The sequence below is a fragment of the Neopelma chrysocephalum genome, unplaced genomic scaffold (genome assembly GCF_003984885.1).
Source record: "Neopelma chrysocephalum unplaced genomic scaffold, ASM398488v2 Primary Assembly neopelma1_44, whole genome shotgun sequence".
NCBI lineage: Eukaryota > Metazoa > Chordata > Aves > Passeriformes > Pipridae > Neopelma > Neopelma chrysocephalum.
Genome location: NW_020897703.1, coordinates 16,030,309 through 16,056,151, shown reverse-complemented (window position 1 = coordinate 16,056,151; position 25,843 = coordinate 16,030,309). Strand labels below are relative to the sequence as shown.

The following is a 25,843-nucleotide window of genomic DNA, read 5'->3' as shown; positions in this document are numbered from 1 at the left end:
ACCAGTCAGAAAAACAAAAAATACAAAGTGGAGCTTCTCTAGCATTGCTCATGAAGAGGTTCCTCCCTCTGAGTGCAAGAGAACACTTGTCTCCTTAAAATTCAAATTCTACCCTCGTTTGGAACAGTACCTCTTAAAAACCACAAAAACCCAACTGGTAATGAGTTCATAAATGATATTAACATATGCATATTCCAGTCTGACAAGTTTCTAAGAGATACGGGTTGCATGAAAAATTTATCCTTTGGTGATATTAAAAATAATATAATGCATTTTTTTGTATAACATGAGAACTAAGAACTAAAAGAACAAGTCCTTTTAAAACACTGTGCTAAATACCTTGTCTTCTAGAACATGTTCCTTGAACACTGAGTTCCCATTTCATAACTGGGGTTCAACACAACACAGCTGCTCTCTGTGTAATCTCCCATCCTCTATTCATATTGTTCAACAATTTTCTTATTGACCTGCATTCTGTTTTTCCTCATCTCCTCCAGTTTGTCAAGAGCCTTTGTTGCCCTTCCAATATTGGTTTGATCTGCAAAAGTAATACTTTGTATTCCATTACCAAATTAAAACATTTATCAGAGGACACAGGCAATGCTGTTCTATACAACCTTCCAGTTTCACAGTGGAATTAATAACCCTTCCCAGTACAGGCTTTTTATCAATTTCTGTTCACAGTTTATCAAGTTATTTTAAGTTGTTCAGCTTTAACTTCACAGGATGTTCTCACAAGTGTCACCAAAAGCCCTACAGAAGCCAAGACACAACGTAAAGGCATTATCAAGCCAGAAAAATAAATTAGTTTAAGGTAATGCTTCCAACAAATTATCACTGGTCCTTGCTTATTCACTTTTTTGTCTTTTAGATGACTTAGAACGACTAAAAGGATTTCTTCTTGCTTTTATTCAGAAACTGAACTCATTCTGCAGATACCATTAAATTATCCACAGACTCCCTCCCCCCAGTAGAAGTAAAAAACCTCACATATCATCATTCATCCACCCACCAGACCCAATACCTAAATCAGCATTTATCTGTAATGATATTATTTAGAAAAAAATTTATTATTAATGTATTTTGTTCTATTCAATCTTTGATACCCACCCCTTCGAATTTATTCTCAGCTTTATATATTTGATCATGCAGCTAAATATTTTTGTCTTCACTTTAAATTTTTTTAAAAATAGATTATATATTTGATTATGCTGTATTATTTTCTATAGTTAGCAGAATATTTAGGAAGGCCAAGGTCTCACTCAGACTGATAGAACTGAGGTCACTCATTTGTAAAAGGGGAAACAGAAACAAGAAAAAGAAAACATTCAGGTGTTCACACAAGAGATCACGTACAGATCAAATTAGAAACCTGTGAGGTAAACATGGCATAAATCACTAAAAGGTAGGGGAGAAAAGTGAGTTTAGTAGATAACAAGTAATTTAAAAGTAATAATGAGAAAAATGCTGAAAAAATGTGTAAATGTTAAGAGGCTGGGAATCTATTACAATATAACTGTCATAAATGTTACAGTTCATGAAATATAAAAAAACCTATATAGAAGTAGTTTTGGCTAAACAAAAGATTAGTATTGGGATAAGCAGATTTTCCATTAGAATAATCATAAATACATATTTCAGTGAGAATTACTTTTTTCTTCTACAAAAGGACTGACTTGCTAGAAGCTGAGCATAGTATGGTAGCCTATTTGGCTTTTATCTGACAGTCAAATATTTAATTTTTCAAGTGAAGAAACTTAAAGAATATTGAGAAAGTGTCACTGAATAAAGTAAATTATTAAAAAAAATGTCCACCAATTGAGCATAAAAATATAGTGTATTGGGTTTTAGACAGCAGACAATAATTTCTCACAATCCTACAGAGAAAATTAGTCTTCTTCAAAAGTACTTAAAATGTGTGAAAAAACAATACACATATGGCCCCCAAGGTGAAAGAGGACTAATAGGATCCATAAATCAGTGGTCAACATATAAAGTCTCATCACAGAAATATTGTAAACAAAATATAATCAGGATCTCAATTATCTTTGGTATAGCAGAGTCCTAGGGAATCTCCGATGACACATTTTATATCCAACTTAAGAGGGAAAAGAAACTTTAAGCATTTTGCATTTAAAGTATCACTTAAAATGCAGTATGAGTATATAATCGCAGTTCAGAATGGATCTTCTCTTGTAATAAAATGCTTCTGGCCTATAAATATGAAATCTTAATTGTTCTGGCCAAAGATCCACTTCTGGAAGGGGTCTGATGGATTACAGGATGCCAAACTTGGATGCTCTCCGTTTCCTGTAAGGCACATATGTAGTGCTGCATTGTACAGAGTTTGATCCTAAAGTGAGTAAAAAAGGAGGAAAAAAAAAGTGAGCAAACAATGAACATGCTATTTCCCCCACTGTTTTTCCCCCAGGTTGACTGCTAAAGGTCATACAGATAGGGCAGAGGGGGCTAGCAAATAAATAAAAGTGGTACGCAAGTGCCAACTTTTTTTGTTAGGAAAATTTTAAAAAATATTTTAAAAGATACAAAACATCTGAAGTGGCTTCCAGGTGGATGTCCAGACATACACACTAAAGGATATAAACTGTTTTTTTAAGTGACACTCCTACTAGTGAAATCGAGTTTTGATCTGTTAACTGAAAAGCTGAAATTACCTATGTTTTCCTGCCAAAACTAAACTTACTCTTTTTTGGCTTCTGAGTTTGATTTTGTTGGCATTTTCACTTTTACTGGAAATCTAAAATTAAATAATATAAAAGACCACTGATAAAAATGCCAATTCACTGCCCCTACCTTTTGGTGCAGCCATTGCTCCTCTCCAACAGCGAAGGTTTTCTGGCCTTTGTAGCTGCACTCTCGAAGCTGCACAGGTCCCTTAGAAGCACGTAGACAAAGCTCCTTCTGAATGTTATGTCGAATTTCATGGTGTGCAGAATATTCAAAGTACTATTTAAATAATTTTTAAAAAATTCAGTAAATAAAAACAAACAAAAGTATTAAAGTCTTTGAAATTCCCATATACAAAGTAATAAATGTACTTTCTTATTCGAAAATTTGAGACTACAGAATAATTTCTGGTTTTTAGCAGACACACTTTAAAAGTATTTACAAAACTAAAAGCATTTTTTAATACTAATGCAATGCTTATTTATATTTACATGAATAAATTGCAAATGGCACTAGCTGCATATGTATTATGATGCAATACCTCATTGTGTGCTCCCACACAGATTATATATAATTCAAGGAGGCAAACCAAAGACTAGGGATAGTTGCACAGATAAATTTTGGTATTTCTTAACTTTAAAAATCTGTATTCAATTCTGTTGCTGGATTTTGTTTTTTCTTAAAGAAAAAAAAGTCACATGGAACAATACTTATTGCTGTATGCCAACTTTTTCTGCTTGATCCAAACAATACATGTCAACAATAGGATGCTGTTATGTTCTCTTGTGAGCTAGCCATTAGAAAAGTAATATAAGCATGTATTTTGTGAGTTAATTTTACCATGATTTGCTGACAGCACGGTACTGTTAAGGCTCAGGAATTCTAGGCTATAATTCTGGTCTTAACAGGGATTTACTTCTAACAGTTAAGAGACACTGCTGTCCTTTTATCCCTCTAAGCCCTACCCTAACATCCTGGTCTTTTCCTTTTCTCCCTCATTAAACAGCAGATTTCCTATCATTACATCCCACTACCACTGTTTCTTGGCTCCACATGTCAGCCGCCTTCACTGTATCTTTCCTTTGACTATTAAGACCAGTTACTCCCTTGTGGCTTTCAACCATCTGTCCAATTGGTCAGCAATCACCTCCTCAATGGAATCAATGGGAATAGCACTGAAGAACAGCACTGAGGAACAAACAGGCATCTCCCTCTTAAGACTCTGTGACCAACATTAATCCCTGAAATAGGTGCTGATAGGAGTGACCATCTTAGTCACTCAGCTCTCAGACATAATAATTTACTCTTAATCTGGTAATCTGACTTAATCTGTCCTGATTTATCTTTTGAACTTCAAAGTCTCTTCACGCACTGAAAATATGACTTGAAAGCTAAGTTTAAAACTTCATTAATTTTGGATATTGAGATGGGCACGTTCCCAGTCCCAGAATATTCTAAAAAGGAAGAATAATATACAACTGATGTACAACTCTGACAAAAATGACAGATAGCATGGAAAATATCAGCCTACACTGATAAAAGTCTGGTAAACGATAGAAAACAACTGAAAACAGAGCATTGTAATGAGAAGGGTTATGTAAGCAAATATGCATCCCTTGAGCATTACCAGCAAAACCAATATTAAGGTTCTCTGAAGGCTGACATTTAAAGGGCTTCAGACTGTTATTTTATGGCAGAAGGAAAAACAAAAAACATAACACTTGAAAGTACGGAGTTTTAGTACAGTCCAAGATAACTTAGAGAGAGAACAATGGAAGCATACAGCAGATCTCTTAATACAATGTCTCGGTACAGTGTTCCTGAATTACTAACTGCGACAGTGTGAAAAGGTTCTTATAGTATTAATCCACAACAGAATAAAAAAACAAGTTCAATATTGTAAGAAGCTAACATAACAGGGTAGTTATTAATCTAGACAGCATTCAATCTCCCGCAAAAACGGATTAGGAAAGTATCAACTAACTAGGATTATGTGTTTGAATTTTCATAGTACCATCAATGGATGGCTTTTAAGGTTGAAAAAAACTTAACCCCCCCAAAATAACAATTATATTCTAACGAAAATTTTAAAACCTTTGCTGATGTTCAGTTATTACAGATCTACAGTTGTTAAATTCTATTGACTCTTAGAGGCAACAGAGAAGTGTGCACTTCTGGGCAGGGAAGATGTTCCTTTTATTGGTATTGCAGTAGTGACTGGAGGATTCAGTATCTGACATCTATTGCAAGTTATATTGTAGAAGGAATAGAAACACTGCTGCCTCCAAGAGCTATGCACCAAAGAGAGCTCCTCTTGAACAAATGGGATCATATTATTCACTTGCATTAGCCAGTACAGGATAGGCCACTGTGACCTCACACTATGAGGCTGCAAGCATGATAGGGAAGGTGGCTCAGGCCTGGACACTTGGTCTCCCATTGGCTGGATTCCAACCAACATCTTCCTTGACACTGCGAGTCCTGGTGACAGAGAAAGAAGCAATAGGAGGAAGCATAAGGAAAGGAAGAATTAAGAAGACAACACTGACAAGACAGGAATAAGGGTAGGATGAAAACGTTTTGCACAGAAAAGACAGGTCAAGTGAAGCAGGGCAACTGTTTGAAATCTGAATTTGTATGCTGAACTTAAAACATCAGAAGCGGGACACAACATTTAGAGTGGTATGGAATTTTCCTTTAACAATATATGTAGGAATTAACTATTAAAGAAAAAAGGGAAAAAGAGAGATGGGAGAGAGATATTTAATATTAAAAATGAGTCCATTTCATTAAAATAAATGAAAAGCTTTTATATGGTAAAGCCACAGAGGAGATCATAAAAATTATGTACCAAATATTTTACCTGATTTCCTCCAAGTCCATGACAAGAATACATAATCAGTGGTTTGCCACCATGGTTATTTTCACCAACATCCAGACACATGTGGTTACCTATATTTTTTAACTAAAGAAAGGGTGTTATCAGGATAAAAAAAGCTCAGTGGTGATGATAAAAAATTAAACTGTCTCATATACAAAGCTAATCTTTAGTTCAACAATTACAGCTGTTAGTTCATTTTTACTTTCTGCTATGCTTGAAACTAAAATCCTGTTCTCTCAGTTAATCTTTTTCTAACTAAAAGCCTAACAACTACCTAGTCACATATGGAATTATTAGCCTACTGGTGTACAGTGTGTACAATGTTACTGTTATTCAAATTACAGTTTGAACAGATACACATAAAATATTCAAAACTGGAGGAAGGGGAAGTTTTATTTGTAAATACATGCTAAACATTCATGTTCAAGCTAAGAATTATTACTTCTTTAATACTTTTTTCAGTTTCAGCAATGCAATGTCTAAAGTTATTTGGCAGGGAAAATGACTATTGACATGAATAAAAAATGCAAATTACATAGCTATTGACAAAGCTATAAAATATTCAAATAGCAAGGTATGCAGAAGAGATTCTTTATCGAGAGTAGTAACAGAAAACCCTAGAGAAGTTAATGATAGCTAAAATCTAAAAGCTATGGCTAAGATAGCACAAAAGATTAGCAAACTTCCTGGATTATGAAAACTATAGAAAATAATTAAAATTAAACTTACATATCCAGAAAACAAGGGATTCAGGTCTGGCACATATGCTTCTGGATAAACATTACTGAGATACCAGGTAAAATTTTTACACTGCAGACGGTGCCTCAAATCAAGTCTTTTTGAGATGTCTCCAAATGTTTTCTGTTAGAGTTGGGGAAGTAAGGAAGGATGGAAGATAAATATATTAAAATTACTAATATCAATTTTTTACACGTAAAGTTATGATATTCTGTGTTCTAGTATTAAGCAAGTTTTAAGTTTCATTTGTTGATTTTTTTCTTGTTAATGCTATACTACTAGACAGTCATGAAAATTTATCACCTGAAGGAAGAAAAATAGCTTCTCAAAGGGAACTCTAGATTCTCGCTGGACAGAAAACTTACAAAGTAAATAAGCCAAAACTCAACCTCCCTTCAAAGTAGCTGAAGTTTATAAGCAGATAGAGGATGGTTATCCATCATTGAATAAGCTTTATTCTGCAGCTAAAGAACAACAAAACCTGCTTTTTAAGTAAAAATACTAAGCAACTTGAGACTAATAAGACATTATGTTCCTCACTCCAAAAAATAAGTTAGTTTACATTGTCTGTGCTCAGTAGTTTATCTCATGCTCTTCTGGTAGTTCCCATATCTGCTCAAAGCAAACAACCCAGGACTTTAGAGAACATATAAAACAACCCACCAATAAAAAAAACTCACCATAAAAAACCAACACTATCACTACCCAAACACTTTAGTTTTTTCATGTTTGTTGGGGCTACAGCAATAGGCAAACTGAACTCTGACTTTTCATTAAAATATCTAGAATCCTTACATACTTTGTCAATAAATAACTTTTGCTCACCAAAACTTTCAACGCAGCAAGTGTGATTTCTAATACCACCACCACCACCTACTTGTTTCACAATTTTTGCTGCCTCTGTGTTTCTTCGGTAAAATATTTCTTTATATTCATCCATCCACACTTCTGCAAGGCGAACTTGATTACGTGTGATCACTTGAGTACCTTTTGGGAAAGTGTGGGGACTCTTGCTGCGAAAGACATGGCCAACAACAGAGCAAGGCATGATCTCCAACTGTCCACCACATTGCCATACCTAATAATAACATTTAGTGTGTAAGTACACTGCAATTAGAATTAAGGGGGTGGAAAAAAATTCAGCAATATTATTGTTCACCAGAAAACATCAAACCACTAGTAAGAGTACATATATCAAGCATTCCATAAGTGAATTTCCTAATCAGGTAAACTTTGAAAACATACATTTCAGTTATCAACCTTAAACACATTAACAAAAATTAAAATCAGTTCAGTGAGCACGTTTGTATTTTAGTTCAAAGGCAATTAGTAATTCACTTTTCCTAGTTGGCTGATTCAGCAGAGGAGCCAAGATCTAGTACTAATTTGTCCTCAAAACCCCTGTACACTGTCAGCATAGAGACAATTGCTAATTAGGGAGCTAAACTTACTCTGAAAGACATTTCTATATTTTCACCTCCCCATATTTCCATTTCTTCATCATAGCTTCCGATGTGTTCAAAGTAGTCTTTTGATATTGAAAAGAGACCTCCAGCAAAAGTAGGTGTTCTGCAAAAACAAAATTGAAGGAAGACAGGATTTTTTAAATATAGATGTAAAATCATGGTATAACTGTTCTAGGAATTTTCTATGCATTTGTCAGTGTTTCATTGCAGTGGTGCATTTTCCTGGCATAGATAATACTTCTAGCAATTAAATCTGCCCACATGGAGTCTCATTTGACAGTTTTATTGTCATTTATTAACAACTCGTTTAGACTGATGACTGCTGGTATAAAAGAGAGCATCAGGAAAACCAACATATTTTCCTCGTATGGAGGATATCAAGTAAAATTATTACTCATACAGACCAGTAACCTGTCTGTGGCCAAAACAGGTACAATTATCATCGAACACACTACTGTATCAGCCTAGTATTTGGGTGCTCTGACCCATTTTGTCATATTCTTTCAAGTATGATGAAAGAGAAGCCCAAATCTGTAGTACTGTCTCTGAAAAAAAACTGTGTACAATCCTCCTCTGCCCCCTCCTGCTAGGAATATAATAAGCAATAAAAATTGCTTGCTATATCCCTAGTGTACATAGAAAAAAAAGTAATGCAGAGCAATTACTGTCTTAAGGAGGCCATATTTTTATGAAAGCTTTAAAATGTGGTTCTTAAAGAAAATACTACAAAAAACATCTAAGATACCAAGATGTCCGATTATACTCATGTGAAGAAAGTTTATTTACAAACTGCTGTTCATAACAAAACCCCCATGAAAACAGAAGGATTTAAATAGTATTCAAATTATGTTTACCTAATGGGATAGGTTTCATCTTTTCTTCTTTTGTTTTCATGTTTAGGAAGAGACTCCCATCCAAATGACAAACTCCAATCAAAATTTCCTCTATTATGGCTATGCCCGTAAGGAGATGGTTTACTGAATTCAAAAGTATTGAGATCTATAGAAGCAATGTCAGGGCTTACAACAGCGACAGGGTTCTCAGCTATTCTTGCCAATAATGGCTCCAACCAGCCATAAAAGCATTCACCTGTGGAGACAATAGGAACAAACACTGAATCTTTACTTGGCTATAAAGTAGTACACAGGGAATTTTTCAACATGTCCAGCAAGCCAATATAGACTGCTTTTAAACAGCATTGCTAATTATACTTTTAAATAATATGAAACAGCAATAGGGATGTTGATATATTGCAAATGCTTATAATTCATAAAATATCTGCAACATTAAATCAAAGAGAACAGCATTATAAAGCAGACCTGGCATAGTTACAGATTACACTTACAATGAGCATCCAGAAAGGTTAGGGTCTCTCCTGTTGCTACGGAAGCTCCCAACAACCGTGCTGTGATCAGACCTTTTCTTTCCTTCTGTCGGACTACTTTAACTATTTGGAACTGTTTCACATATTCATCTAGTTTATCGTGCAGGTATTCTAGAACAAGAAATCAGTTTTGCGATATTCAGTGTATGTACATGCCCAACATTTTACATTATTAAACTAACAAGGTAAACAACTCATTAACCCCAGAAACTACCTCAACATCAAAACTGTAAAAACTCCTAACTGCTGAAGGTTATTTTTAGGGGCTGAGTTTTGTTGGGGGTAGGGTGTAGTAAGAGGTGACTGGCAGAGAACAGGAGATGAAACACTAAAAATATTCTAAACGAGAAAGGACATGCTAGTACATCTCTGCTGCAGCATTAACAGTTTGAATACCAATTCAACCTCCATTTTCAGAGCAAATGGATCACAGACCTACATTATCTGTGGAACATGCAAATCCTTTCCTTAATGATGGCACATTTACACAGTTTTCAAAGGCTCTGTTTACAACAGCAACAGAAACCATACAGAAAACTATTTAAATGTTCAAGGTTTGAGAAACAACCCCACATCCCTCATTATACATCCCACACCATCTTCCATACTTTGCCCGTCCTTAGCATTAAACTGTACTACTGATCATACTTCACATACCAGTGTGCAGTATACTAAATACAGACTTGCAAAAAAGCGTAAATACATTAATAGAAGCATGTACGTATAGACATGTTCCTCTAAAGTTAAGCACATGAAGTTTTTTGAACTTGCATGTGTGTTCACACTCAGTATACAGTTAATTATCTTTGAGAGTCAGCTGGAGCGTTGAAGATTATTTTTCCAATAAATAATTTTACTTTCCAGTAAAGACACTTCCCTTTGTATTAATGAAATTAATTTGCATAAAGACAATCCCTATGATAAAATGCAAATTGCCACAAGTATTGGCAAATTTGTACTTGGATACTTTGTTCTATAAATTGCAATTGTTTTGAAGCACAAATTACAAAGCTACTTGTCATGCAACCAGTTATGCAGTTAAAGCAGCACTAGAATTGGAAAAACTAGAAATAGGATTTAAAAACCTTTTAGAGAACAAGAATTTCATATCTGACTACCTTATGGGAAAAAAAGAGGAGGGAGGACTATTTTGTATTTTAAAGAAAAAGAAAGGAGCAAACCCACTTAGAATACCATTATACACATCAATGGTGCAAAGAGATATCCTCTTAATCATTTTATCTGCTACCATAACATGTCTTCAACTAAAAAAAAAAAAAAGAAGTGAAAATAGAGGGACTTCTTACCATCTACACTGGCATCGTCCACCAAAATAATCTCCTTTAGCAGAATGGCAGGAGATGTGTACATCACACTGTGGACAGTTCTGAGCAGAGTAGACCACGCTTCATTATGAAAAACTATTACAATACTTGTGGTTGGCAATGGTGGGCAACGCTTGAACTTTTGTTCAATACATCTACAGATAAGAAAAGTGTCAGGTGTTACAAAATAAACAACAGTTTTTTGACTCAAACTCTTAAAAGAAACCCTTCTCTCTCTAGTATAAAGCATTATAACAGGACATTAAATATACACTTACTGTTTGCCACCTGTCAACTTTAGAGCCTGGAGGTTATTACTCCAAGGTAATAACCACAGCCATTGCCTCACAAAATACACAGTTATGCTCACCAGTCATGCTCTAGCAAAGGTTATGGGGAGCTGCACCACAGGTACCAGCAGCAGCTCAATAAGTTCAGTCACTCCTGGCACAGATGGCTGACAACATGTAATCTGACACTGAGAGACTGCTCATAACCAAAATCCACTCTATCCAAGTCCTGAGTCTACATTAATAAAATTTTTCAAAACTACAAGACTCCTGCTGAGATATTCCATTACCTTGTTCAACAGTTTATAATTTCCTAATTTATTAAATTATGCTGATGGTTTTATTAACATTGAATACTAAAAAAACAGGGGGTGGTGTTTAAATTGGAAAAAAGTTTAAACCACATTTTCAGTTTTCTTCTAGGCAAAACTTTGCATGCTTCCTGAAAGTTACTCAGAAATTTTAGCTTAAAGGCAGAAGCAGAAAACCTTATTTAAATATGGTTACTTTGAATTCAAAACCATGAAAGAAGTGAGCTTTTCTAAACATTCTTGGCTTTGGCACTGCAGACTGTTATGTACAGCCAATCATTATGTATAGCTAGGAGACTTTCCTAAACTATCACCTAATGCTGAACTCAAATCACTTTGCAGTCTGAATTTCTGAGAAGTTTTTCAACTATCAGGACATACAGATTTCAACATACTCAGGAGGTCGAGTGTCTGGTCCAAGGTCTCGGTGTAAAGAAATCCTATCACTTGCAAATGCATTAAAACAGTGTTTCTCTTCTCCAAGCTGTTTTTCTTTCTGTTCTTCTGAATTTAAGTTGGTGGTTTTAAATGCTTTACCAGAAGCTCCAGGAGCATTAGGATCTTGAAGGGGTCGATCTAGAAAGGGTTTTAGTTCCACCGCAGTATAGTGCCCTGGCAAACAGTGTCTCTCTCCAGGAATCTTAGTTTGCCTCACTGGTGCTTTTATCTGCATTTTTGGCTTTGCACCTTTGATATTGTTCATAGCATTTAACACAAGACCTAATACATGACTTTTCTTTCCAACAGCTGGCTCAATTCCTGCTTCATCTTTAAAATCTTGAACACCCACTTCTCTTTGCAATAAAAATAAAAATACCAAAAAGACAAACACAATAATGCTAAACTTCCAAAGTTTCCAGTGAAAAAGTGTCTTGAATAGTTTTTGTGTTTTTTTCAGGGCCATTCTAGTTTTAAAAAATTTCACACGACAACTTTTTGTGAGTGTTGTTCTTCAAACAGGTCACAGCATTTCTTGAAATTATAATACCTATAAATTAAAACAAAAAGTATTCATTTAGGCATCTAGTATATTCAACAATGTAAAGCCACGAGAAATTAATGGGGAGGATTTAATTCACAACTCCCAAATGTCAAATGTTATGTGTGCTACATCACTTAAATACACATCAAAGCTATCTATAAGATACCCCAAATGCCCTTTCCCTGTTTTTTGGTTTGGGTTTTATTTTATAAATACACTTCAAATAGAAGAACCAGAAATTAGTGTTTTATTCTTAGTGGTATGCCTATTTCTACACAGTGCCACTACTTCACATTCATTTTGTTACAAGTTGGCTGTTTATAATTAGAAGAAAGTGTTGTTTAAAGTCTTCTAGAAGCAGAGAATTTTAGTTCAATGAGGGGATAGAAGGAAAACAATACACAGGTTCAAGATGTATGTCAGAGAGAGCCACATGAAAAGTGAAATACAAAGACAGGAAAGACTTCTCAATCAATATATTTCAACAATTTGACAGTTTCCAATATTTTTTTAAAAAATCTATTTCAAGATAAGTAATCAAATTCAAGTGGGAAATTCTTAGATTAATTTAGTTATCTAGTATACATGTTCAATGCAGACTTTATACAGGTAAATTGGACTAGGTTAATTTACCCTGGGGATCAATTAATCATTCTGTATATTTTTTCATTCACCTGTGCTGCATTTTCTGGCATGTGCTGCTGCAGTTCATCATGAGAACATGCCAAAGAGCTCTTGTCTTTCAGGAACTCTGCCACGGTTTTTTTCATATTCAGTGGCTTTCAAAGATGAAACTATGAAAAACATTTGAGGACTACCAAAATCTAACTGATTTGAATTAAATTCTCTCTGCAAAACTGGCAGTTTATAAGAGGGGGAAATATAAAAATCAGCCTGAATTCAAGAAACACCTTCATTTTTGTCTAAATTGCATGTATGTAAACCGAGAAAAGAAATAAAGAGCATCTAGCTAAAAGCCACAGTTAGTTCCCACGTGATAACTACTGATCACAAAACTGAAAAAACCCCCTGCTTTTCTATTTATTTCTTTGAAATACAAGTAGATTCTGCATTTCTTAATATATAATAATAATATATACTCAGGAAGAGATACAAGTCGGAGAAAACAAAAAAACCCCAACCCTACCTAGTTTCCTTCAAGAATTTGTAGGAGAAATTAAACATCTGGATTTCTTCACATTATACTGTGTTTCAAAGCTTGTGTCAGCTTAATAAACCTATACATTCAAACTCCAGTAATTTTACCAGAGTTATTGTTAAGAGAATGCAGAGGGGAGCCTATTACATCATTGCCAGAGAGATACTAAAAGGTACCAAAAATGTGCTTCACAACTCACAAAATTTAAAAAAAAAAACAAAATAAAACCACAAAATCAGTCCACATCTGTCTCACATATTATTTTCCCATTTTTCTTTAGTGCTGAAAAATTTGTACTACAATATCAGTACCTATATACTTTAAAACCAAGAATTAAACTTTCATTCCCGATGAAAGGATTGCAACCAATTTACCGAACTGCCAGATTGAAAAATGTCTTGTTTTCTCACCATATCTGGTGGGTTTATCTTGACTGGCTGCCAGACACCCACCTAGCCACTCTCTCCACTTCCCATCTTCAACATGACAGTGAGAAAAAAATAATCACAGAATATGCTGATTTGGAAGGGACCCACAAGGATCATGGAGTCCAACCCTTAGCCCAGCACAGGATCATCCCCAAGAGTCACACCATGTGCCCAAGAGTATCATCTAAACACTTCTCAAACTCTGTCAGGCTTGGTGCTGTGACCACTTCCCTGGGGAGCCTCTTCCAGTACCCAACCACCCTCAGGGGGAAGAACTTCTGTGTAATATTCAACCTAAACCTCCCCTGACACAACTTGAGGCCATTTCCTTGGGTCCTGTCACTGGTCACCACAGAGAAGAGATCAGTGCCTGTCCTTCCTCTTTCTCTCACAAGGAAGTTGTAACTGCAATGAGGTCTCCCTTCAGTCTCCTCCAGGCTGAACAGACCAAGTGACCTCAGCCACTCCTCATACGGCTTCTCCTCAAGGCCCTTCACCATCTTCATTGCCCTTCTTTGGACGCTCTCTAAAAGCTTAATATTATCTTTCTTACATTGTCGTACCCAAAACTGCACACACTATTCAAGGTGAGGCTGTCCCAGTGCAGAGCAGAGCGGGACAATCCCCTCCCTCGACTAGCTTTTGAAAAACTCTTTTTATTGTCCCCCACCTTTCTGGCAGCTTCAACTCCAGCTGAGCTTTGGCTGCATGAATTTTCTCCCTACCATGGCAAATCACATGGGTTGAGCTAAGGGCAGTGTGATTACTTCCCAGTTACTGTCACAGGGAAAAAAGACTTGTAATGATGGATTTTAATTTACTGGCAATTAAAAATAGAGTAGGATGGTGAAAAAAAAGACTCAAACTACCTCCCCTGGCTCAGCTTCACTCCTTCTTTGCCAATTCTTCCATCTCCCTTCTCCAAAGTGGTGCAGAGGAGATGAAGAATAAGGGCTGTGGTCAGCTTGTCAGACACTATTTCTACCACTCCTTCCCCTTCACACTTTTCCCCTGCTCCAACATGGGTTCTCTCTGTGCAGTACAGTACTTCAGCATAAACTCCTCCAGCATAGGCCATCCATGGGTTGCAGTTCCTGCCAGGATCTTGCTCCTAGCATGGCCTCTCCATAGGCTGCAGCTTTTTTCACGGCATATCCACCTGCTCTGGCATGGGGTCCTGCACAGGCTGCAGTGCGGATACCTGCTCTGGGCTGCAGAGAAATACTTCTTCACCACAGTCTTCTCCATGAGCTGCAAGGGGAATAACTGCTCCAGTGCCTGGAACACATTGTCCCCCCTTTCTTTACTGACCTTGGTTTCTGCAGGGTCTCACATTTTTCTCACTCCTCTTTCTCACAGCTGCTGTGAAGCATTTTTTACCCTTTCTGAAATACCTCATCACAGAGGCACCACCTGCTGCATGGGTGGCTCAGTTTTGGCCAACAGTGGGTCTATTTTACAGCTGTCTGGAACCAGCTGTGTCCAGCCCAGAATGGGGGGTGAGCAACCCCTGTCTCTTATCACAAAGGCCACCTGTGCAGTCATCCTCACCACCACCCCCCAACTTGCCATGAAAATGCTATACACAATGTAAAACACTGACATATGTACAGATTAGCACCCAGACTGTCATTGCATGGGCTACAGCCTCTGCAGGAATGCTTTTGTAACACCATCAAAAACAAAATCACATTACTGTTTCTCAGTGCACCATGCACAAGCACATATGGTACCAGTAAATCTTAAAGCTTAGAAATCAATAAGCAATATAAATATATCTTCCTCAAATGGAAAAAAAATCTATCTAGATATATAAAAATATATAACTTCTTTATCTCATAAGCAGTCATTAGGCATAGTCAATCAGGTAAACACATGGGGAGGGAGGGCATTAGCATTTGTCGGCTGGTTGGTTGGTTTCCAAACATTGTTGTTCTCAAACTTCTTTTATCTCATTAAACATGAAATTATGTTCTCCAACTTCCTCTAGACCTCTTCCTCTTGGTAAAGAAACTTAAATTTGTTCATGACAAGAAAAAGGTTAAGCTGTAATGAACATGATGGTGTAAGATATGTCAAGAGAAGTGAGGTTAAAGTTAATTCTATACAGCAACATTGTTTTACACTGAAATTATGCTTAAACTGGAGAACTTAATCAATATTTGAGTTAAATATTTACATCTGCCTCATTTTGTTTTAATGAGCTAGTCTGAGACTACTCAAAAGGCTAGAATATAGTGTGGCTGTTACCTGTCTCACTACCAAAGAAACCTTTTAACTATCTTAACAACTACTTTAAAGTTACAACTGTCAGATTTCCAAATATCTTCAGTATTTCAATTAACACAGCAAGACTTACATATCTTATGCTCACTAAGACATTGTTTTTTTCTAGTTTTATATTTACTTCATTGCTTCCATCAACAAAAAGGAAAAATGGACTCAAAAATACCAAATATTTCTTTCATAGATTTTTAGGACATACTTCAGAGTTTTGATGCTGTTTTGATGCTGAAATACTAACCTAATCTTCACAAAACATAAAAACTACATTTGTACATTTTACCAAAAGCATAAACTAAGCATCTTGTTGTTTTCATTTGGGACGATTTCCTGCAAAAATTAAGCACATAAAATCCTCAGAATTCTCATGATTAACACAAGTTAAGATATCCATAAATCCAAATAACGAAAATCTGAAATTAATTCAGAATATTTTTTGCACTGCCTGTTTTGCATACATCTGCCTTCAGACAAATAAGTCATTAAATTACTCTCCATAATGAGCAACCAAGAGCAAGTTATTCAGCATTTGTCCTCCTGTGTTACTATATTCACTATTATTTGCGTACACTTGGACTTCTCTTTGACAACATATTTCCTTTTATTGGATACATCTGTCTCAGCTGCTCAGGTCTAACTACAGCAAGCTGCCACAACACACAGGGGAAATGTGTCTTGTCCCTAGAAATGAAAAGACAACTCACCTGTGTCAGGTGTGTTGTGGCAGACAGCAACAAACCCTTTCAATGTGGAAGAGCAGTTTGCAGTAGCACACATGGCACGCAGGACGTGCACAGGAACAAGTGCAAGTGATGTTTCTTTTTTAGAGGAAGGATTGAGTGACAGCTTTGGGACAGCATGTGCAGCAGAGATGAAGTGGACAGAGGGTCATTTGCCACAAACATACAGCAAAACCTTTTGATATAGACAAATGCTGAGTGCAGTTTTGTTAACAAAATATCTGACAGGGATATTGCTTACAATTAGAGAAGAGCTCTCTGTTGCACAAAGTAGTAGCGTTTTCCAGAACAGAAGCTACATTGTCTGAAGAATTTTTGCCATGAAAGCTGTATCTTACTTAGGATTTTCACCAGGATAATTTTGTAGCCAGAAATACAATCTTTATTCTGCACAAATGCCTCTTACATTTTCATGGCACAGCAATGTCAGTAAACACAGACCAAGCTACTGTTCAATCCTTCAGGACATGCTGAAGAACTATGTGGCATGATTAAACTCCCTGGGGTGACTGTTTAACAAAGTGTTTAATCTTCTATTCATTAGTGTTATTTTCACTAATAGCAGTCTGGATTCTTACAGCACTTTGAAATTACTAGCCCTAAACATTAGAAGTTTTTTTTTTTTAAGAAGAAAATAACCAGAAAACTAATACATACTACAAAAGTCTTCTAAAAGTGCCAAAAAGCAGCTGCCACACTACTTCAAACCATATCACATGGGTAGTGTGTGAATTCAATGCAGTCTATGTTACATTATACCACCCACTAACTCTGATGTCAGACTGTCTGCAAAATCTCTTACTTAGAAGAAAGCCTCCCTACTGTAGCCAACACGCAGACAACTCTGATTTTTTGTTAGCTTGGTCAGAACAACACTGTAGACAATAATTCTTTTTGTATAAAAGAAATGAAAGTGTCAATATAAACCAAATCAGCAGAAATTCTTTCAGACCATGCCAGTGAGGCAAAATTTATTGAGGTTACTATCAACAATACACTTGACTGCAGTTTTTTAACAAAACCATTTTAAAATCTACTTTTTTTTTATCTGAATGTCAAACAAGTTTCAAATGTTTCCTGACAATGCTGCTTATAGAACATAAAAAAAAAAATAGAAAATACTAAGGAAAAAATACTAAAAGCAATTAAAAAAAAGACTAAAAAAGGGAAAAATAGGAAAAATGTTTCAGAACTATTCTAATCAAAACTATTTAACTACATGACTTTACTTCAACTTAATCCAAGTATTCTATAATTCTAGTTTGTCTATTTTTGTTATCAAAGTATACAAACCCTTATTGTCCCTTTAATAAGAAGTGGGGTGTGTGAATAGAAACAATGAGAAAATTCTTTTGGAAAAACAAGACCTGACACTCATGATCAACTGTTCTCCCCAAATTAGCAAAAGTCTGACAAAGATACTTCAGGATACTTTACCTGTAAGAAGTCCTACTTTCACCACTAGTATTTCTGAATCTAAAATTCCAGACAGGTTTTTTTGCATGAATATCAATGTAGATATTACTAAAATATTAGTTACTGAAATAATCAGTTTGGTAAATTATATTTTTGTCTTCTACCACCATGGAAATTGTAGGGTTTTTCTACCAGCAAAAAAATAAATAAATCACTGAACAAAACTGTTCCCACTTCCTAGAAGTATATCCTAGAGGAACATACATTCACACATGCACCTTTTGTGACAGATTAAGAAACATCCAATTTAGAGTGAAGTTTTCATACAAGTTTACCTTAATATGGAATATGAAGGCTCTTCATACAATCAAAAACATTCAAAAGTACTTCAGAAATCAGGGAAAATTTAAAAAGTTGCTTCAGTCCAGCAGACTATGCTACTGTTTACAAGCATATGAGCCCTTGACTTAAATAAAGGAACAAATAATAAAATGAGCTGTACTAAAGTGAAAGACTATAGCTTCACATAAAGAGAAACAGAATCAGCCGACTAGTTTCTATCTCCATAATTGCAACAAAAGAGAACTGCTTATCTGCTTCACTAAGAACACACTCCTAGATAGGGTACACATACCTAAAAGGAACAGAGATTCACAAACCCCAGGTGCTGTTCCTCGGGGTACATTCTTTGAAGCTCAGCCACTGGAAATGTGGTTCTCCTCCTGAAAAAAAGTTTTAAGAGGAATACTGAATGTATTCAGTTCCTGAGCCTTTGTTTTAGAAACATTCTAGCAAATGCTGGATGCAATCTGCCTCACTGATTATTACATAGAAATGAGAAGCTGTAAATGGATGATCACACAGAAGGCTGAAGAAATTCTCAGCAACAGCAGCACTGAAACAACTTGCTGGAGTACAAGTGGGTCAACTGTCTCCTTCAGCAGTTTCTTTGAGATCAAAAAATAATTGGGGAAAAAACCCCAAACAAATCATCACCAAACATTCCACGTATTCTAATGGAAGTGCTTCAAACTATCACATGCTCTTTCAAAACGAGCACTAGTACTATTTTTCTACAGCCAAGCACTGTATGTGATAGGCAGAGTTAGACAGTTCCCTGGGACAACCAATAGCACATTAAAAATATACGGTAAGCATATATTATAAAAATATTTATGTCTTATTTTTACAGACCTGTGACTGTACATGGTGTAAAGACCTGGGATATGTAAATAGCATGCACTTATCTCAAATTTAAATTTCACTCAACTGTGTATCTTGCCTTTTTTCTTGGTTAGATTGGTTTGGGCCTCTGTTAAAATAATTTTAGACTGTCCCTAAAAATGCCATGATGACAAGTGAGCATGATAGCAGCTGTAAAGTGTTGTTTTAACTTAGAAGGATTAGTGTCTGATTATCATTTAAGCACCAGAAGATAATGTCTGGATCATAACCAAGGGAACTTTGTTTGTTTTCCTGATTGTAGTAATGCTTCTAAGATACAAAAGCATCTGAGTATCAAGTGCAGGTCTTGAAATCACAGTTTTCTGACTGGCCTCAACCTCTTATCGAAGTGATAAGTGAGAGTCTCCTCATGGGAGATTTACTGAGATTTATTGGGTCAGTGACTAGTAAACTAATCTCTGTCAGAATCTTTCAAAAGTGTCTTTGCTTTCCTCCTCTTCCCACTTCAATGTTTATTTTCCAGCTACATTTCACTGCTGAATAACCTTAGTCCCCTCAAGTTAACCATTTGACTATTGAATTATGAAGTCAGTAGTTCTGTGACATGATTTCTCTGTTTGTAAGCAGAACTATTTCCTATGGCACATATCAGTGAGTATTAGGAAAACTCAGACAATGGTAACAGCAAGTGAATAAATTCATGCTTTACATGAGTGGACAAAACCTAGCACTTCATGGTCTAGAAACTTGAGCCACTTTCAAATCTTGTAAAGACAAGTACAGCAATGAGAAGATTGGGATGAGAAACTCATCAGTGCTGGCAGGCAACTGAGCAGCAGTTCGTATCAAGAATGCGATTCTCAACATTGATTCCAAAGAAAGGGGAAAGCCTGCACTAGATATAGCTCTTGGAACAGATCAACCAGGCAGCGAACTTATGCAAAGCAAAAAAACCAATTTCAAAGCAACATGGCATGTCACCTAGAGCCATAGACTTTGGGGGAATGTCACAGAGATGGCAATTATATCTTATTCCTATTTTAACAGATGTCAAGATATCCGGGCTGCCTCTGGTACTACCCAGCCCCCAAAAAGGGCCAAAGTTAAGTGGCAATAGCAATTACGAGGAAAACTGGTCTTCTGCTCCTTCCCACAGTGCAACAAAAATAGTAATTCAGGCTCTCTGTAACCAACTTAATTTTTACTTCGCTCTGTTATTGAGAAGCCTTTAGATGACAGTAGCAGATGCCAAACTGACCAGACCACTGAGCAAACCTAGCTAAAAAAGGAAACCAAACCCCGTGAAGTTGGCTGTTTTGTCTCAGTCTTTAACTCTTGTCAGCTCAGCAGCGTAACATCGGCTTTAGTCAAACCTGAGTAGATCAATGTAATTTGTAGTTTTTTAAACAAAAGAGTTCGTTTTGTTACAGATGACTACCATATAAAATATTACTGAGATGCGTATATAACATTCATATTTCCAGTAATATTTTTTATTTAATCAACAAAAAAGTTTATCCGTAAATTCTTTTTTGTACAAGAATATTTTAAACAAAGTTAAAAAAAAAAACAAATCCACGACACTGAGGTTATTAATGTCAAAATACGCTTCCCCTGTCAGTTCTCCAGACCCCAGAAAACATTCTGTAAGTATTGTCACACGCTGTGTAGAACACTAACAAACCGCCGGGGAAAAGAGACAATGTGGTAACTTTTCAAAAGCACTTCGTGTAGGATGAACTGTCCCAGAGCTAGCTGGCAATGTACACAATGGAACTACCACCCTGCTGCTATGGAATGAATGCGGTACTGTGGGCAAACCCTTGGGCGGGATCCGTACGTGGCAGGAGACACCTCCCTCGGTCAATACCTTCGGTGCATCCGGCCGGCGCTTCCCGGAGACCCGTTTGCCCAGGCGACAGCCTGGGCTCCTCGCCCACTCCCCGTTGGCCCGGTGCAGGGCTAGCGGGGCTGTCCCGGCCCCGGGCAAGGCTCGCAGGGCTGGGCTGTGCCGTTCAAGGGAAGGGCCCCGGCGCTGCGGCCTCGGGGGGCTCTGAGGGCACTGCGCGGGGGGAGCGCGCCGAGGGGCGCCTGAGGGGACTCCCGGGGCAGCCCAAGCCCCGCGCCCGCCCCAGGACCGCTCCCGCCGCGGGACGGCTCCCTCACGTCACGGCTCCCGCCCTCCCCCCGAGCCCCGCGCCCGCACGGGAGGCGGCGAACGGAGGAGAAGCGGCACCGGGCGCTGCCCCGCCGCCGGCCACAGCCCGCGGCGAGGCCAAGGGGGAGCGGAGCCGCGCGGGGGCTCCTGCAACTGCCCCACTCACCTCGTCCGGCGGGAAGAAGGCGAAAGCGCTGCCGCGCGAGCGGCCGCGGGCACCGGGAACACCGGGAGTCCCGGGAGGCCGGAGCCGGGCGGGCTCTGCGGCTTCCGCCCCGCGCCCGCCAGGTGCGCCCGAGTGGCCCGCGCCTGCGCCCCGCGCGCCCGCGCCCCGCCCTCACCTGGCGCCAGGTGCGCGAGGCGCCGCCGGCGAGGAGGGGGCGGTGTGAGGGGTGTGAGTGCGGGGGGGCGCCCGGGAGAAGCCCCTTCCCTCCTCCCTGTTTTCCTCCCGCTCCCCTGGGACGCGGCGCCTTTGGCACAGTAACACAACGCGCCCCGCAGCGGAGCGCGCGTCACCGTCCGAACCATGGAGCGCAGTTCGAGCGCCACGGCGGGGGCTGCGGGTCTTGCTTCAGCCATCGAAGTGCGATGTGGTGCAAGACGTGGTTGACCAAGCACTCCTCAGCTCAGGTTGCTCGGAAACAGAACACAAAATCCCTCAGAGGTGAGATCACAGATCGGAGAAGGGATATCACACTGAGCTCCCTCTCTTCACAATGCGGTTTCCCAGAGACAGATGCGAAATCTCCTCTCTATTGAAGCGTGGTTTAATTCACGGGAGAAAAAAAAATAAAGTACTATTTGCACTCCCTTAATGGAGTGTAGAGTTTCCCCTTCTTCCTATTCTCAAATCACTGTCCCAGCCCAGCACTTTAAAGCTTCGTTCTCTCACTGCTGAACTGCAGGTAACAATGAGCTCGGCGACTATGTGGGCAGTTGGCAGTAGTTATACTGATTCTACAGCAGTAACAAAAATGTTGATACCAGTTTTTTTTACAGATTAATTAATATTGCCCAGGAACTCTTAATAAAAGATTTAGACCAGCATTTATCACAATTAACATGTTCTGGTATTTCTAGCATGTTGAAATCCTTCCTTATGCCTTTGAAAGTTGAGGCCTGAACTACATCACCTGAGACATGCACCGCCAACATTCAACTTTCATAGCACAAAATTAAAGTAAGGCAAATTTCTAGTGTGAACATTTAAAAAGCTGCTGTTTTCCAGAATAGAACCTGCATTAACAGGCATATTGACTCCTTAAAAAAACCCAATTCCAACCAAACATCAAGAACAACAAAAAAATAACTTCAGAACAAGACTTAGACTGTTCACTTAGCTCCCCTTCTAGCAAGCACCATGTCACATAATTAGCAACAACATATAGCAGAGATAAAAGCATATGATTTTTGCCATAATGGTCCAATTCTCAACATTTTAAGGCAGATCAGTGTGTCAAACAACAAAGGGTTCTAATTTCATTGCAAGATGAAGCAAGAGGTAAAACCACTGAGCAAATAAAGCCAGATCACGAAATCACTGTTGTGATCTTCGAAAAGTGGCATAGTCACAAGCTGATGGAGAAGTACTTGATAATGAAATACTTCCTTAATTTCTTATTTTCTCTCTGTTCAGCATTGTACATGGAACACACTAATGAGCTATCATCAGCTTCTGAAGAGCCAGAATCCACTCCCACTATTGAGACTTCCCTGAAATGTCTCCTGAACCAATTTCAAAGATAATTACTTCAGAAAGTTTTCAGCAAATTCTTTAACTTTATAAACTCTGTTTAAAGCATTGTGTTTATAAATAAAGTACTCACCTAATGAATAACAAGATTAAAGTTTAGTTTACTAAACCAGAGCTGCCTGGTTTTAGAAAGTCTACAGCCTTTCTAAAAATTACTGTAGCTACAATACATTTGAGAACTTATTCACAGTAGACAAACCTTGTCCAAAAACAGGAAAAAACTTTCAAATTCCTTTTACTCTAATTTTGTTTAAGAGTCTTACTAGTTATTTTTAGCTACTCATACTAATTATTTTGCCTAATGATACTTCCTAGACCATCTTCTAGTATTGGTACAAATGTGAAAAAAGCAGTAGCAAATTAAAAAAGAATTATTACTTAGAACAGTTACCAACACTTTTTACATACTCTCTAGAATATATTCTAGGCATTCTGTACGTGCAGGTAAACGGGGGGCAAAAGAGAAGAGGAAGAGACACCTATGGCTTATGTTGCCATGGCTACAAGATGCTTAGATTTTCAGTTTCAGTGAATGAATCAATAGAAACCACAGCTTCACTCTCCTCTTTTATTCATCAAAGGCAAAACTGGAAGATGGGTTGCTAAGCAACATCACACTAAAGAGTGCAGTGCTTTGAAATCAGCATTACTGACTCCCCTCCATCCCAGAAGTCTCTTCCATTCAAACGCATTTATTAAGAAAAGGGCTAAAAAATCCCATCAAACTACCAGAACATGCATTTTTTAAAATAAGAAACTGAATTAACACTTTCAGTTAGCTGGAGTAAAGAGAAATGGCACAAAGCCACTCCTTCTGCAGACAAAGTAAAAAAAAAAAAAAAAAAAATTGTAAGCACAGGAAAACTTAAACTGGCTTACATAAACCAAAAGGGATATGGAAAGGGCATTTATTTCTTCTGAGATGACCATATTAAAGCAAGATTTTCTCTGAAGGACTACTTAGAGCCACCTTTTTTTTTTTAATTGAAATCCAAAGATGTGTGTCATTTACACTCTTCTTTTAAAGACCTCATCTCTAAAGACACCAGTGCCTATATAGGCTCAAGACGGCTAATGGGGATTCAGAAATCTTTTACCTGCATGCAGGTTTATGCATAAAACTCTTCACCAGAAGTTAGCGACAGCAAGCTTAAAGTCTCAGTTCAATTTCTATCAACTAATTTCTGTATCTTATCACTATCATGACTTAATCTGTCACACCCATCTTATGAAGGGCTAATGTCCATCTCATGAGAAAAACGTAGATGCAGATGTCTTGCCTTTTTTGAAAACATCTTGCATTTATTAATATAAACCCACCTATTTTTGTTCTAAAATTCAGCTTAATGTTATTCCTATGCTATCCAGGAAGCAACAACACATTGATCCTGCATGAATAAGGCTGTGTACAAAGAAATGCTGTTTTACTAGAAACTGCCTCAGTAAGGTCTATGTACTTATTCTTTTAACAGTGGAAAAAAAATGCAAAAGAGCATAGTTTAAGAATTCATAGCACAGTGACTCCCACAGCCCAGCTTCCTTAGAGTTCCCTCCAGCCTTAGCATTTTCTAGATCCTTTCACGTTCCTCCTTCCACTCCAATACTGTCAGTTTTTCCCTACTATACTAAATCTTTGTCCTCTGAGCTCTATCATACTGCAAAACTTACAGGCAAAAAAACCAGGGAGCTTGTACTGTACCTGGTACAGTCATGTACACAGTCATGTACAGCCAGTGCTCAAACAGAAGTGGCAGGTTACACCATAAGTCTCAAGGTTCCGTAGGGAAGGAGAGGACACTTATTTGAGTCTTTTCTCAATTCTAATATTTACACAAATCTTGTAGAAGTGTCATAGTCCTGAAACACATCTATTCATTTTAGTTTAGCTGACCAAGAGCTCAAAAGTTACTGGAATACAGTAAACAAACTGCAAACACCAGCAGGCAGCATCACTGTGTAAGTGATGCATATCCATGTATCCAGGAAACAAGGCTATAAAGTTACTCAAGATACAGCATCCAGGTATTGATATGCAATATTAGATCAATTGTAAACAGGCTGCCTTTTGCAGCCTTATCATTCAGTTGTCATAAAAAGAAACCACTGAAAGTGACTTTACACAATGTCAAGAGGAGAAGCTAACAGCTGAGGAGGAAACTGAAACTGCTTATAAAATAAAGCAACTTAATCACTAGCATTAAGAATTCCCTTTTCGTGCCAAAACATTACTTTTCTAGTAAGATACATACAACAACAAGTGCTGTTTGAAAACCAAATACAGCAGTACAACAGTGGGTTTTGTTAGGCATTATTTTTTTCAAAAATTCTGCATCAGTGAAAACAATGTGATCCTTCTCCTTCCTCTCATTCATAACGTGCTATTGCTCCCTTAAAGATACACAGGTACATTCCGTATGAGACAAGATCATAATCCCCTCTAATAAAAATTATTTCTCTAAAAAGGTGTTTTATATAGATTAAACAAATTGAGTGCGAATTTCTGCACATATGACTGTATTGCCTACACATACAATGCTGAAAGACTAAGCACTGCAAATTAAGGACATTTCTCTTCATAGAAATCTGACAGGTGGATAATAGACAACGTGAGCAGAAAGTAAGTGTAAGACTTGCATGATCTATAAAAAGTCTTTAC

General features: G+C 37.6%; 1 protein-coding gene across 3 annotated transcripts; it reads right to left on the bottom strand.

The window, feature by feature from the left end:
- Positions 1-1,818: 1,818 nt before the first annotated feature.
- Positions 1,819-21,712, bottom strand: GALNT3 (polypeptide N-acetylgalactosaminyltransferase 3). Of its 3 annotated transcripts, none has more exons than XM_027678717.1 (12): positions 21,601-21,712; positions 18,726-18,813; positions 11,479-12,071; positions 10,465-10,637; positions 9,119-9,268; positions 8,628-8,862; positions 7,759-7,876; positions 7,185-7,385; positions 6,299-6,430; positions 5,552-5,653; positions 2,815-2,967; positions 1,819-2,353 (listed from the first exon to the last, which is right to left on the bottom strand). In XM_027678717.1, exons 3-12 carry the CDS (start codon positions 11,985-11,987, stop codon positions 2,231-2,233), a joined length of 1,896 nt encoding a protein of 631 aa, XP_027534518.1. In that variant the 5' UTR covers positions 11,988-12,071; positions 18,726-18,813; positions 21,601-21,712; the 3' UTR covers positions 1,819-2,230. The 3 variants fall into 3 exon arrangements, 2 of the variants coding, with proteins under 2 accessions (XP_027534518.1, XP_027534519.1); XM_027678718.1 differs by lacking the exon at positions 21,601-21,712 and adding an exon at positions 21,147-21,252; XR_003533535.1 differs by lacking the exon at positions 1,819-2,353 and adding an exon at positions 4,988-5,169 and having other exon boundaries at positions 2,912-2,967.
- Between the last annotated feature and the right edge of the window lie 4,131 nt (positions 21,713-25,843).